Source organism: Rattus norvegicus, chromosome 11 (genome assembly GCF_036323735.1).
Source record: "Rattus norvegicus strain BN/NHsdMcwi chromosome 11, GRCr8, whole genome shotgun sequence".
NCBI lineage: Eukaryota > Metazoa > Chordata > Mammalia > Rodentia > Muridae > Rattus > Rattus norvegicus.
Window position 1 is genome coordinate 94,005,307 of NC_086029.1, and position 14,304 is coordinate 94,019,610.

Here is a 14,304-nt window from a genome sequence, read left to right on the forward strand (position 1 = left end):
AGCTATGTCCGTGCAGGTCAGACTGGGGTGTGACTTCTGCACACAGCCCCAGGCGTGCTTGGCGTCTTAGTGTACCCTTCTCCTCTCTCAGCCCGTTAGCTCTCTGTGTTTTTGCTTTTTCCCTCCCTGTGGTTGTATGCACTCATTCCACCCACACACCTGTGTCTAGCTCTCCTCCTCTTTCCACTGCTTCCTGTGTTTTAGACTCCACCCACTAAATCGTTTATGAAGACGTCATGGAAAACCCTGTTGACTCATTTGACATTTTGTGCTGTTTTCTTGAAATCCCGCCTCTCTTTCCATTGACAGGAAGTGAATGTGTTTCCCAGAACTGTGTAATTTCCTGATGCTGATAGACTTTTGGTCTGTGAATTAAAGCTATTAGATTCAATTAACTAAACCTTACTCCTTTGTACAGAACATCCTGATGTTTGAGTTGCCCCTGTGTATTTTGGAAAAGAGGTAGCATATACAACCAGAGACTTTGGTGAGGAGTATGGCGTGCCAAGTTCTGCACCACTTCGTCTTGATTGGGGATCTCTTATTTATTTGTCACTGTCTCATAATTACTAGAAACATTTGTGACAGTGTGAGAGAGAAAGGGAAGAAGGAAACTGAGGAAAGCACAAATTGCCCAGAGGAATACATGAGATGTGTCCAGGCCTCTTGGTCCACCCTCCCTTCCAGAAGTCCCACCTTAAGCAGCAGGCTTCTGTTAGTACAGTCAGCGAGTACACAGAAGCTGCATAGTTAGTGTCTGTAAAGGAACAGAACTGCTAGAGTGTGTGAGAGAGAGAGAGTGTGCGTGCGTGCGTGCGTGTGTGTGTCTGCCCAACAATATCTGTCAGTGGAAGGGCCAGGAATTCAGTTGTTCAGTCCACCAGGCGGACATCTTATTGGATCTTCAGTCTACATTGGAAGTGTGTTCTCATGTCAGAGAAGGGATTCCTTGGCAACAGGATGTGAGCTTACTGTGAGAGTGAGTCAAGCAGGCAGAAAACAAAAGCTCCCTTCATCACTGTCATTTTGTGGGGACTTCCACCAGAAAGTGTGGCCTCAATTTAGGGTGGGTCTTTTTACCTCAAATGATTCAATCGAGACTAACCAGTGCTTGTTTGATTCCAAATACAGTCAAGTTGACAACCAAGATGAACCATCATGGGGGCTATACATTTAGGACTGGGAATGTTGGGGTTGCTTGGGTGGGCAACCAGCTGATGAGAGAGGGAGACAGGACATCCTGGCTGTTATGGTTAGTTGGGACTGACTTTGAAATTTTGTAGTAGAAAACTAGCAATACAATTTTCAGTTGTCATTGAAAGAGTTGACTTTCAGAATATGACTCTCAGGAAAAAGAAGATCAAATATTTGATTTTTAAAAATCATTTATCAGGCTGAAGAGATGGCTCAGGGGTTAAGAGCACTGACTGCTCTTCCAAAGGTCCTGAGTTCAATTCCCAGCAACCACATGGTGGCTCACAACCATCTGTAATGGAATCTGATGCCCTCTGCTGGTGTGTCTGAAGACAGCTACAGTGTACTCATGTACATAAAATAAACAAATCTTTAAGAAAATCATTTATCTTTGTGTGTGACTTTTTCTGCTCTTGCCTCCCTCTGTTCCCATGCTAGGGATCATGTGTTCTAGGGAAGCCCCTACCTTAGACTATATTCCCAGCCCCTAATAAAAGACTTGGGTTATAAAAATATACGTTTTGAATGTATAACACAAAGAGTGAACCTAGTGCAAGGTGGGTTTCAGTTACTGTGTCAGCACTGGCCTATGGTAGTAACACTGGTACCATTTAATGGGAGATCAAACATAGGAGAAGGGGGTGGAGGCGATGGGCCAGGTATGAGAACTGTACTTTCCACCCCATTCTACAAACCGAAAAAAAACTTGGTGTGTGTGTGTGTGTGTGTGTGTGTGTGTGTGTGTGTGTGTGTGTGTGTGTGAATGTTCTTAATAGAGTCTGAGCATGCAGATTTAGTCTAACCCTGTGTCCTAGGGTTTTCCAATGCTGATGGAGTAGTTTGCTATTGGTGTATTTTGAGTTGAGGTCAGCTGGATTTGCCTCTCTTCTCTGTATTAATTTTCTTTACCTGTTCTCTCCACCACAGTTGGAATGCCAAGATGCCCTAGAAACAGCAGCCCGAGTTGAGGGTCTTTCCCTGGACATCTCTGTGCATTCTCATCTCCAAATTCTGGACGAGGAACATACGAAGGGGAAATACCACCATGGTTTAAGCGCCCTGAAGCCCTTCCGGACCACCACCAAGTAAGGCTTTGTTGGCTACTGTTTCATCCACAAAGCACTAAAAGCAGTTTTGAAATCTTGGGCCACAGTGAGGACAGCTGGGGAGGACCATCATTTGTCAAGAACTGTTTACCAAGGTGTTTTCCACTTATGCTCAGCCTCTCTGTGTGTGTTGACACTTGACGGTTGGATTTCTCCTCTAGGCACCAGCACCCAGTGGACAATGCTGGCCTTTTCTCCTACATGACCTTTTCATGGCTCTCTCCTCTGGCCCAAGTGGTTCACAAGAAGGGGGAGCTGTTAATGGAGGATGTGTGGCCTTTGTCCAAGTATGAGTCTTCTGATGTGAACTGCAGAAGGTAGGCGTCTCTGGTCCACCTTATATACTGGGTGCTAGGCCTGAGCTAGTGGGTGGGCCAGCAGCGTGGAGTCTAAGGCTTTCCATACCCATGAAGACCCTCAGCTGAGGGTGGGCAACCTGTGGACTCTCCTCCCTTTGCCGTATCTCTATTTCCCTCTAATTGTGTTTTAACCAAGGGCTTTCTCTCTCTCTCTCAGCCCCACTTCTAGAACTTTCTGAGCCTCCAGGGAGATTTTGTTGCTGCCCTGTGACAGAGTACATTTTTGGTGGTAGTTGATTGTCTGATTAAAGTCTAGTTTGCAGTTTTGCATTTTATCACAGGATCCTTCAGAAAGGGTTGGTGACCTTGCAAAAGGAAGATTCTATCTGCAAACTTTATTCAGGGAGAGATCTTTGAGGAGTGGAAGGAAAGACTCCTGCTCCTCTTGTGTTTTGTATTTCTAACACTCCCTTTTGGCCAGGATGGGAGTTTTCTGTACAAGATGGAGGCTGTGCGCATAATTTTAAGGGAGAGCCTGTGATGGGGGGAAGTGGGCTAGGGTGTATCCCTTTCCCGGGGGAGATGTGTAACACAGGACATGTGCCCTTGTTAAGACTAGAGAGACTGTGGCAAGAAGAGCTGAATGAAGTCGGGCCAGACGCCGCCTCCCTGCGAAGGGTTGTGTGGATCTTTTGCCGCACCAGGCTCATCCTGTCCATCGTGTGCCTGATGATCACGCAGTTGGCTGGCTTCAGTGGACCAGTAAGTTCTGACCATCCTTTCTGAACACCTCCAGGCCGGCCACGGCCAGCTCTAACCCTGTTTTTCTGTTGCAGAGGTAATGATCGTTTTGAGCTAGTTAGCAGCCTTAGAGATGCTTCTGGGCTATTGCACAGGGTCAGTGGATTTGGGAGTGAATGGTGGCTTGTCAGCTAGACTGTTAAGAACAAAGAGCTGCAGAAGAGGAAACCTCTGGCTTGCTTTCCTGGGGCTGCAGGAATCTGAACTGATCCGGGTCCCACATAGCACCTGCCTGTTGATTAGATGCTACTGTGAAGCAACCGTCTCAGGGCAGCCATGTCTTGGCAGTGCTTTGAGTAAGCTGAGCGTTGTGTGGCAAGGGCTAGCAAGCCTCTGCTGGCGACGTATCACATGCCCGGAGGCAGAGTTGCCATGTTTACTGACTCTAACGATGGATCCCTAAAGCTAGGAACCCACCAGGGTTTTTGACAGTGCCTTTCAAGTTTTAGATACAGTGTTGAAGTGGCAGACTTGGGCGGCCGCTGTGGATGAGTACAGTAGCTAAGGGAGCTTTGGGCAGGAGTTCTCAGGGCATCCTTTCTTGCATTTCTGTGCTGTCTGACACTTGAGATTGTGATTGAATTTATTCTCTACATATTTGCCTTGAGGCATCGGACCGGTAGTACTGTTTAGACTGTGCATTTCCGTGTGTTGGTAAGCTGGAGGTTCATGGTGGGTAAGTATGTGTCCAAGATGCATGGTGACTAGGTGAAACTAATTCACACTTTGGAGGTTTTTTTGTTTTTTGTTTTGTTTTTATTTATTTATTTATTTTTTCTTCTTTTTAATGTATGATCTTTAATAAAAAGTTTTGGTATTAGGTTTCTTAATTGACCGACTAACACTTTCATATACATTTTAACTAAAAGGGACCATGTAACTGAAGTGTTATTTAGCCAAAATGGCACATGTTCCACATGTTTCAGAGCCAGCATCCCCCAAGAAGAGCTTCTGTCATTGTGTCACTACAGAGCTGGTGGTCGCTCTGACGCTTCACACAGGTCTTTCGCCTGGGTAGTAGTACATCAATAATGGGCTCTCTTCACTCTTCGCCTCTTTCTTAAAAACAAAAAGTCCTGGATGGCAGGGATACAGTTTTTACTCCACAAAAAGTAGTGGCAAAATGTGTGCTTACCTTGGTCGGTGTCTTGAAGGTCGTTCCTTTAAGCATCTGCTAAGTTCTTACTCTTTCAGTTCTGATGCAGCAACCAGGATGCTAACATGTATTGAGTGCTTCTAGATGGCCTCGGAGAGCTGGGTGCCTTTCTATAACAGGGACGGGTGGCACATTCCCCTCTGCCGCCATTTTGGGAAGAACCCCGGGAAGTCAGTAGGCCTGAGAGAGCTGTGGGCTCGTCTGCTGTCTCTTTTTGTGAAACAGATGTAGGAGTGTAAGCAATGCAGATGTCTTTTTGGAACCCTAATCCCAATAAATTCTTTTTTGACTGGAAATTGGAGAATCGGGCTGGTTTTGGAAAAAAAAAAAAAAAAAAGAAATTAACATTAGCAGGGTGCAAACCTGTGAGTCTTTCTGAGGAAATCCAGCGGTAGATTTTGCACATTTTCTAAATTGGGCATGATTTTCAGATTGGCTCGTCCTATTACCCTAAATTGTAGATTCCATACGTGGGACATCCCATTGGGTCTTGTGCACAGAACAGATGGGACACAGTCAGGTTGTCTTCATGTGCATTGTTTTTAAAAAAACTCGGTCAGTTGATGCTGACCTCAGAAGAGTCTGGCAACCAGCGCTCTATGTAGGTGCCTCAGGACCAAGAAAAGTCTAGCACAGTGCCAGCACTTATAAGGGTGTAGGCCTTACTCAAATCATTACATTTATACAGATGCTTTGGGGGCCTTCTTAGACCAAGTCAGTTTTAGAAGTCCAGGTCTGAAGAGTTCGCACCCACCCTAGACTTGCTGGAGAAGGCTGCCTTCTGCAGCACCATCTCTTCGTGAGTGCTAACTCTGCTGCAGGCCTTGTGGGGAAAGGGTATTGGGAAGCCTTGAGAGAGGTAAGTTCCCACCCTTCAACCTCTCTCCAGCCACAGCTTGCTCGGTGCTGTCAGGATCTGGACTTGGGGGGGAGTATCTGTAGTGGGACCAGTGACAGAAGCTGTTCTTCAGAATTTTCAGGATGGCTGTTATTTCTGCGGTCAGAATGAGAGAGTCAAGCTGGGCAGAATCTCTCGCCAAGAGCTCAGGTAAGGTAATGTTTATTCACTGGGAATGCCTTCCCCAGTAAGACAGCTATGCTGATAGTCTCCAGTTTTCCTCCCAATGAACTTAGAATAAATGATAAACTCATGACTTAAAAGACACACCTGAATGTGTTTGGATTTTTCCTGAAAACCTGCTTTTCTTTCTCCCATACAAGCTCATTTGAAATGTCGTTGCTTTTTAAAACCCTGTGTTGGATACTTGTTACTTCGTTCATCTTCCCCCTCTGGAACGTTTTGCATAGTGTAAAACATACCTTTGTCTTTTACCTTCCCTTCTCCTCTCCGGGAGGGGCTGATTGCTTACCCAGTGCTGTGAAGGGGGCGCCCTAAGGTATAGGAAGGAAGGAGCCCAGACAACACCCGCTGCCCTCGGAGACTGCTCCACACTGCTGCCACTGTGTGTGGGAAATGCTTCACCACAGGAAGAGAGGCTTTGGCCTCGTGACCCAGTTCCACATTTTGGATGCACACTGGAAAAGAAGCCAATCTTCTTGCTAGTTAATCTATGCAGTGAGGGCTAAACACGGGCTCTAAAAATTCTGCTGGAGGGGAAAGGGTGGATTACAGTGGTTCTCAGAATCTGAAGTCCCCTATGTGATCAGGTTATTTACTGGGGCTTGACATGACCCCAGGGGACCTCATAGGACCTAGTAGACAATTTGGTATTAAGTTTCTTTCAGAAAAATTGAAAGAGACTAATTGCCCCAGAAATCTGGCTTCCGGAATTCAGCGATAGGCACTATAGGCTGATACATCTGCCTCTGTTGTATATGCCGTTTAGTATCTTCCAGCTGCAGACAGGACTCCATGCTGTAGGAACCAGGATAGATGGGTGCATGGATTTAATTTCTTTTTTTCCTTTAAGGTGGGCACTGGTTTGGCTTTCCTTTGTTATGGTTTGGTTTGATTTTTGCCAACATCAATTTTAGCTACCAGGACTCGAAAAGACTCTGAAGGATGCCAGCGCCTTGCTCAGCAGGCCTTGAACCTTGCAGTCTGTCGGGAGCAGTGTTTCCTCGCAGCTTAGCATGCAAACAGCACTTGCAGTTTTAAGCAGGGTACCTCTTTAGGGAAATTTTAGTTTAGTTTTTTTTTCCTTAATCTTCTTCCTTTAGCAGCAAGGTCTTTATTGCTAGAGAATCTACTCCATTGCAGCTTCAGGATTCCCACCTCGGTGAAAGCTGCCGTCCTGATGTACTCTACTCCAGACTCTGCCACGTATTTCCTCTACTGTGTACAGTTACAAGTGGGAGGCTGGCCCATCTGTGTGATGGCTATCCTTGTACGACTCTGTATGTCCCCACCAAATGTTCCCGATGCCCCTGCTAATGTACAGTGTTTGTGAGATGCTCTTTGAAGATGGTATCTTTAAATATATATATATATATATTTCATTTTCAATAAAAGCACACTGCTTCCCACTTGCTGGTATTTACTGCTGTTGCTGAATGTGCCTGTGTGAGTGTGTGCTCCGGCGTTGCAGGACCTCAGAGCTGGAGGTGACACTCGTGGTTCTTGGGGGCTGGCTGTCTTCCCTCCCTGCAGGTGGTGTTAGACATATGCTACCTGAGGTAACATGTTTTTGTTTTTGAGAGGGAGTGGGCGTGGGGAGGGCCAGAGGGAGGGTCTCTGGAGTTTGCTGGCTTGCACTGTTTGCTCTCTTCTGTCCTATTAAACTGCCCGTGTTTGTTTTCAGGGATGTTTTGCACTCCCCACTCTTCTGTACAACTGTAGGTACACTGTTCCTTTTTATCAAATAAAGCACGTGTGAAAGGGCACAGAGAAAGGTCTTGGTCTCATGTAAAGAGATGTAGCCATGTGTGAAGATACTGGAATAAGGTCAATACATTACCTTTGGATGACCATGTGTTTAGAATGGATCGCAGCTCACGGACAGGTTTATGTTACATTAGAAAGAGTAATGGTCATAGTGGTGCCCTTCAGGAGAAAAGCGAACGGTCCCTCTGCCCTTCACCTGTGGGCAGGTTGCCGCTAACATTTGGTCCAACCACATGATCTTTCTTTGTTTGCACACCGGTCACTGCTGGGGAGCAGCCTGCTCTTTCTAACCTAACATAACACTGTGGCATCGTGTGGGGTTACCGGGGGCGACGTTGACTGTGGCATGTATTTCTCCCTGTAGGCCTTCGTGGTGAAGCACCTCTTGGAGTACACCCAGGCAACAGAGTCTAACCTGCAGTACAGCTTGCTGTTGGTACTAGGCCTCCTCCTGACAGAGGTTGTACGCTCCTGGTCACTCGCACTGACTTGGGCATTGAATTATCGCACTGGTGTCCGGCTGCGGGGGGCTGTCCTGACCATGGCATTCAAGAAGATCCTGAAGCTAAAGAACATTAAGGAAAAGTCCCTGGGGGAGGTGAGCCCCGAGCCCATGCTTTGTGCCAGAGCAAGCCAGGCACGCTGTCCGCCTGACTTCCTCTGGTCCTTGACCTCTCCCCTGAGGTCCTACAGGCTTCCTCACTCTTTGTCATATCTTACAGCTTATCAATATCTGCTCCAACGATGGGCAGAGGATGTTTGAAGCAGCCGCTGTGGGCAGCTTGCTGGCCGGAGGACCCGTTGTCGCCATCTTGGGCATGATTTATAATGTAATCATTCTAGGACCAACGGGCTTCCTGGGATCGGCTGTCTTTATCCTCTTTTATCCGGCAATGGTGAGTGGGCCTCTTGGCCACATCGTGGTAGCTTCTTCATACAGGATACATACAGCACTTGTACTGGGTCATAGAAAGGGGATAGACGTCTTCTCAAGGAAGGTAGTTGGAAAAGTCTGATGCTATACAGTGCTCAGTTCACATGGGCAGATTTTGACTTGGGAGGAAGTAAGCCGTCATTCGCATAAAAGACAGGAGCCGTGTGAAGGCAGAGTGAGTCCGGGTGGAGCGGACGGCTCCACGTGAACCCACCCTGAGGTAACACAGGAGCTACTGGCATGATTCTACCATGGTGGCGCCAGTGTCTGTGAGATCTGACCAGTAATTGCCTTCATCACCTTACAAGGAGACGAGAATTAAATATTTTCTAACTCCAGAGAGAGGTCCCTTTAGTTAAACAACCATGTGAAGTCAGGTTTGTCCCAGGAACAGGGCCTGTTTGGCTGAGACTATTACGAGGCAGATCCAGGTGTGCTTCGGTCTGACAGGGGGCTTTCCCTTCCAGATGTTCGTGTCACGGCTAACCGCGTATTTCAGGAGAAAGTGTGTAGCCGCCACAGACGACCGTGTCCAGAAGATGAATGAAGTTCTCACCTACATTAAATTTATTAAAATGTATGCCTGGGTCAAAGCGTTTTCTCAGTGTGTTCAAAGTGAGTTTAAAGACTTCCCTTGTGTATGTGGTAGAGGGATTTTGGATTCTTTGGGTCTGTTCATTCATATACTTTACTTCCTAAGCACACTAGAAACCAGACTTCTGATGCCTAATAACTTCATATAGAACCTTTTATGTTTAAAAGAGATTTCAGGGGGTTGGGGCTTTAGCTCAGTGGTAGAGCGCTTGCCTAGCAAGCGCAAGGCCCTGGGTTCGGTCCCCAGCTCCAAAAACAGAAAAAAACAAAACAAAACAACAACAACAACAAAAAAAGAGAGATTTCAGGGATTCGAACCTGGGAAACTGATTTTGCCCCAGATGCCATGGCTAGCTAGAATAGTGTGGACACATCTAGCTATCATAATATATGCAAATCTTCCTCTTAACCAGTGCTTGGTTTTTTTGGCCTGGCTAAGAAGGCCCTCTCAGTTGATCGCTAAGAGCCCTTCTCTTCTGTGCTTGTATATGTGCCAGAGATAGTTGTGTGACCCTGAGGGATGAGCTGGGGCTTCAAGAAGCCTGGGCTCAGCACCTTCCTCTGTGCCCTGCTAGTGCTCCTTTTGTCATCTTTTAAAGCGACTGCTTTAGTACAGTGTTCTCAGTGCCGGCTCCACTCACAGTGCAGGCATAAACATGTGAAGTGCCCTTGTAACACACGCCTGTGAGGTAACTAATGTGACACCGGCACTTAGACACGTCTGAACCTGAGTAGGAAGGCAGGGCCTTAGAAAGAGTGGCATTTAAGAAGAAGCTTTACAAAAGAATCTGTCTAACCTTAATTTCAGTGAAAAGGATATTTGGGCTGTTAACGGACTCAATGACATAGTAACTGACTATAAATGTTGTAAACAGCAACAAAGTTTCAAATTAGAATAAAACGTGTTCTGTTAACATCAAGGCAGCTGGTTCGTTTTCTCAGGAGCTTATCCAGACGCTGCATCTTGTAAGGTGGTTGAGCTTTCCCAGAGCAAATAGTAAGCACTAGCCAGGTCCGCAAAGGAAGCTGCCAGGTGTAGGTGCAGTGCAGTGCTCCCTTCAGTGAAGCCCAGTAGATGTATAAGTGCCAGAGGCAGGGCCAGACTAGTGCTGTGGTAGCTTTCTTCCAGCTTGAGTCGGTCCATTCACACCTCGGTTGTAAGGATAGAATCGATGGTCTTAGGGTGGGGGCTGTGCAGAGCTTACCTAGCACGTGTGAGGCCCTAGGTCCAACCTACAGAACCGGCAAAAGCAGAGCCGAGAGCCCATTAAACTGGTTTCTTTTTCATCGTTGGTACTAAAGCGTCTTCTAAAAACCTGTCTGTATCTTAGCAACATGGCACTTGGGAGGCCGAAGAGGGAAAACCTATATTTCAGGATAAGCCTAGACTACATAGCAAGACCTCGTCTTACACAGACAAAAAACAAAAATCAAATACAAACGATGTATTTGTGGTTGAAACCTGATTCTTGTTTGGTGGTGGAGTAGCAGTGTCCCAGCGTGTTTTGACTTGCTTTGAGGATGGGCTGCTTCTTAATAGAAATCCGAGAGGAGGAGCGTCGGATCCTGGAGAAGGCCGGGTACTTTCAGAGCATCACCGTTGGAGTGGCTCCCATTGTCGTAGTGATCGCCAGCGTGGTGACGTTCTCCGTCCACATGACCCTGGGCTTCGACCTGACAGCGGCGCAGGTGAGGAACAGAAACGTGCTATGCGGAGCTCGTGCGCTCCTCTTGTTACTTCCTTTGGGACCGCTACCAAGACTCGGCCATTTCCTTCCTTCATGTTTAAGTTGAGAAGTGGAAGACCACGCAGTGTCTTATATGGGAATAACGTGGCCTTTTTCAGTCAGCCCGGGTTTGGGTTTAGTTTTGTAAATATAGATGAACCTGTGTTTCATGTTTATTAAGGATTTTAATTGAAGTCTCATTCAAAACAAAACAAAATAAAATAAAAACGTGGGCTAGAGAAATAGCCCAGCGGTTAAGAGTATACATTGCTCTTGCAGACAACTATAATTCAGTTTCCAGCACCCATAGTAGGCTGCTTGCAACCATTGGCAACTTCAGTTCCAGGAGCTCCGAGGACACCACATTCACGCACGTACACACACACACACACACACACCACACACACACACACACCACACACACACCACACACACACCACACACACACCACACACACACACACACCACACACACACCACACACACCACACACACACACACCACACACACCACACACACACACCACACACACACACCACACACACACCACACACACACACACCACACACACACACACACCACACACACACCACACACACACACACCACACACACACACCACACACACACACACCACACACACACACACACCACACACACCACACACACACACACACACCACACACACACCACACACACACACCACACACACACACACCACACACACACACACACCACACACCACACACACACACACACCACACACACACACACACACCACACACTCACAATTTAAAAATGAAACTGTGATTGAGGCCGACAAGGTGAACACAGGCACTTGCCACCAAGTCTAATGATCCGGGTCCAGTCATTAGAACACACATGGGGAAGGGGAGAGCCAGCCCCTTCAAGGTGTTCTCAGACCTCCGCACATGCACCGGGACACACCGAATGTACCCGCACACAAAACAAATTAGTGTGTGACTGCTCGCACTAACGTTTGATAGTTACAGCCTTCCTTCCACCCGGAAGGAGCGTGGTGTCACCTTGGCTGCTGTGTGACCTCGCAAGGCTTGCTCTCACCTCTCTTTTGTATTTTAAGGCCTTCACAGTGGTGACTGTCTTCAATTCCATGACTTTTGCTTTAAAAGTAACACCATTCTCAGTGAAGTCCCTCTCTGAAGCATCCGTTGCTGTTGACAGATTTAAGGTAAGTGGTACCTTGCCCGGCTCTGTATCAGGAGCTGCCCTTGGTTCAGCTTGCTTGCTGCCTGTATTCCGAGAGTCCACATAGGCCAGCTGCACCTGACTTTGGCTTGCTTAGGAGGTGGTAGATTCAACTGAATCAAGGGAGGAGAGTTATGCCCTTTAAAATGAATGGGCATTTCATCTCTCCCGCTTGGTTCTGGGCTGTATTCCCTCTCCATAGTGAGCACTTCCGCCAGGCCCAGCATGGACCGCGTTGTCATTTACTGAGCTTTCAAATGGCCTAAGGTAGACTAGTACAGCCAGGTGTCTGCCGGGTACCCCCCCACCCCCTCTCATGCCTGCTGCCACTTTGATTGGTTGCTATGCTGAGTCCTTTTGATATTTCTTTTTCCTACCCAGTGATTGCCACTACATGAGGCAGGGAATGCAGTGACATGGAAATAGTCATAAAACTAGATCATGTTGAGAAGTACAGTTAAGTAAGTATCAGCTCCTTTCCTTGCGTGGTTAGTTGGTCAGACCTTTTTGTGTTCTTTGTACCTTCAGAATGACACAACCGTGCGACACAAGAGGGGCTGACGTGGGAGGGGTGGAGGGAGGTAGATACTTACTTGAAGGTGGTTAATACTCAATTCCCAAAAAGGAGAAGCACTGTGTGGGCTGGAGTTCTTCGATAAGGCCTCACGCCTGATGGCCTTCCTTGGCCGGTGTGGTGAACATGGGGACAGTTCTGGCGGCGTGAAGAGTTGAAGCCCCTGGGCTGGAAGCATAGCTCTCACTACCTTAGAGGCTCAGGAACCACAGTGCGCTGCCCTGCAAAGGAGGGAGTGGTTTGCTGGGATTTCTCTCAGCTTTTTCCTTTTACACTTAATCAGGTGACTTGCACTGGGCCAAGAAAAGTATTCCTCCAGAATGTCCCCCTTTCTCTTGTATCCTCCTCCTCCTCCTAGCTGCTCAAAGGACCAGAGCCAGGGTCACATAAGACTGATGTAATGACAGTCAGAGCTTCGTCTCTCTGAAGCCACAGTATCCAGTCATGGAAGAAAGTGGAAGTTCTGACAAAGCACCCTGTTTGTTTCCGTATCCTTGGTAGTAGATGGATTTTGTTGAGTTTTAGATAAGAACTGAGGGAGAAAAGGTATTTTGTGACCTTGTTTTTGAATTGTCTCCTTTTAAGTGAGTAGAGTGTTAACTGGTAGACTAGGCATATTTATACTGATAAAATAATTTTACATTTTTTAATGGGAGTCCTAGTGTAACGGTGTGTTGTGTTATATCTGGCAGCTCTCTAAGTGCTCCCTCTTCTAATGAGCGAAAGTGAGCTGTGTTTTCTCTTTGGTTTGTTAGAGGTGTTTGTTTTTGAGACAGACTGGCTGCTAACACACGGTTCTCCTGCCTCAGCCTCCTTGGTACTGAGGTTACTGGTGTACACCTCACCATGGGGCAAGGAAGCACTGTCAGTGGGCAGCATCCTAGTGGAAGGTGAGGTTTGTGTGTCCTGTGCTTCTGGGACACCGCTGTCCTGGCAGGTGCACATCTCAGTTGATCCCAGTTCAGGTGTTGTGAGGCCCTTGTCTGTCTCAGCGTGTCAGGGCCCTGGGAAGCCGGAAGGAAGAGCAGGGAGGCTGTGTTCTCCTGTACGCACCACTGTTTCTCTGAATAGTTCATAGGGGCCTACACTGTCTCCATCCTTCTTAAGGGATCTTTAGGGAGGGAAATGGTGGACCTTCTGCCCACACGTGGGTTTGCTCCATGATGGGGATCAGGATGGTTGACAATATTTCAGCCCCGTCTCTCAGAAGGCTCTGAATATATGAGCTCCACAGCCACTCATAGACAGGAGCTTCACCTAAGCTTGATGACACATGGGGGTTTACAGGAATAGCCACTGTGATCCCAGCTCTTGAAGGTGGTGACAGGACGGTCAGGGCTCATGGCATTTTCAGGTGCCTAGGGCTACATGAGATCCTTTCTTTTTATTTTTTAGGATTTATTATAATTTTTTCTTTTACTTTTGAGATTATAATTTCTTCCTTCCCTTCCCCTTCCCCTTCCCTAAACTCTTACATATACCCTTCCTTGCTCTCTTTCAAACTTATGGCCTCTTTTTTCCCCACTAATTGTTGTTCTATACATATATGTATATCTGTATGTATATATATGCACATATATATGTTCCTAAATACATAAATACAGCTTGCTCAGTCTGTCTAGTGTTCCTTACGCGTGTGTGTTCAGAGCTGATCATTTGATATCAGATAACCAGTGGAGGGGGAGGGCTCTTCCCTGGAGAAGACTTTCTCTTGCTCTCAGCATTCATCAGTTGCCTGTAGGGTTGAGCTCCCCGCCCGATCCACGGGAACATGCTTTTTGCTGTCCTTGTTCAGTTCAGTAAGACCCTTTCTGAATTCTTCTTAAAAGCAGACGCCGGGGTCCAGCAG

General features: G+C 47.1%; 1 protein-coding gene across 10 annotated transcripts in view; it reads left to right on the forward strand.

Moving 5' to 3' along the window:
- The window catches only part of Abcc5 (ATP binding cassette subfamily C member 5), a 96,081-nt gene that overhangs the window by 29,728 nt on the left and 52,049 nt on the right, over positions 1-14,304 (forward strand). For 3 of the 10 annotated variants that reach the window (XM_039087904.2, XM_039087905.2, NM_053924.1), the window contains 8 exon segments: positions 2,122-2,279; positions 2,462-2,617; positions 3,214-3,361; positions 7,766-7,999; positions 8,124-8,297; positions 8,803-8,950; positions 10,470-10,618; positions 11,757-11,864. In XM_039087904.2, the coding sequence (XP_038943832.1) occupies positions 2,122-2,279; positions 2,462-2,617; positions 3,214-3,361; positions 7,766-7,999; positions 8,124-8,297; positions 8,803-8,950; positions 10,470-10,618; positions 11,757-11,864 (1,275 nt within the window). 10 annotated transcript variants of the gene reach the window in all.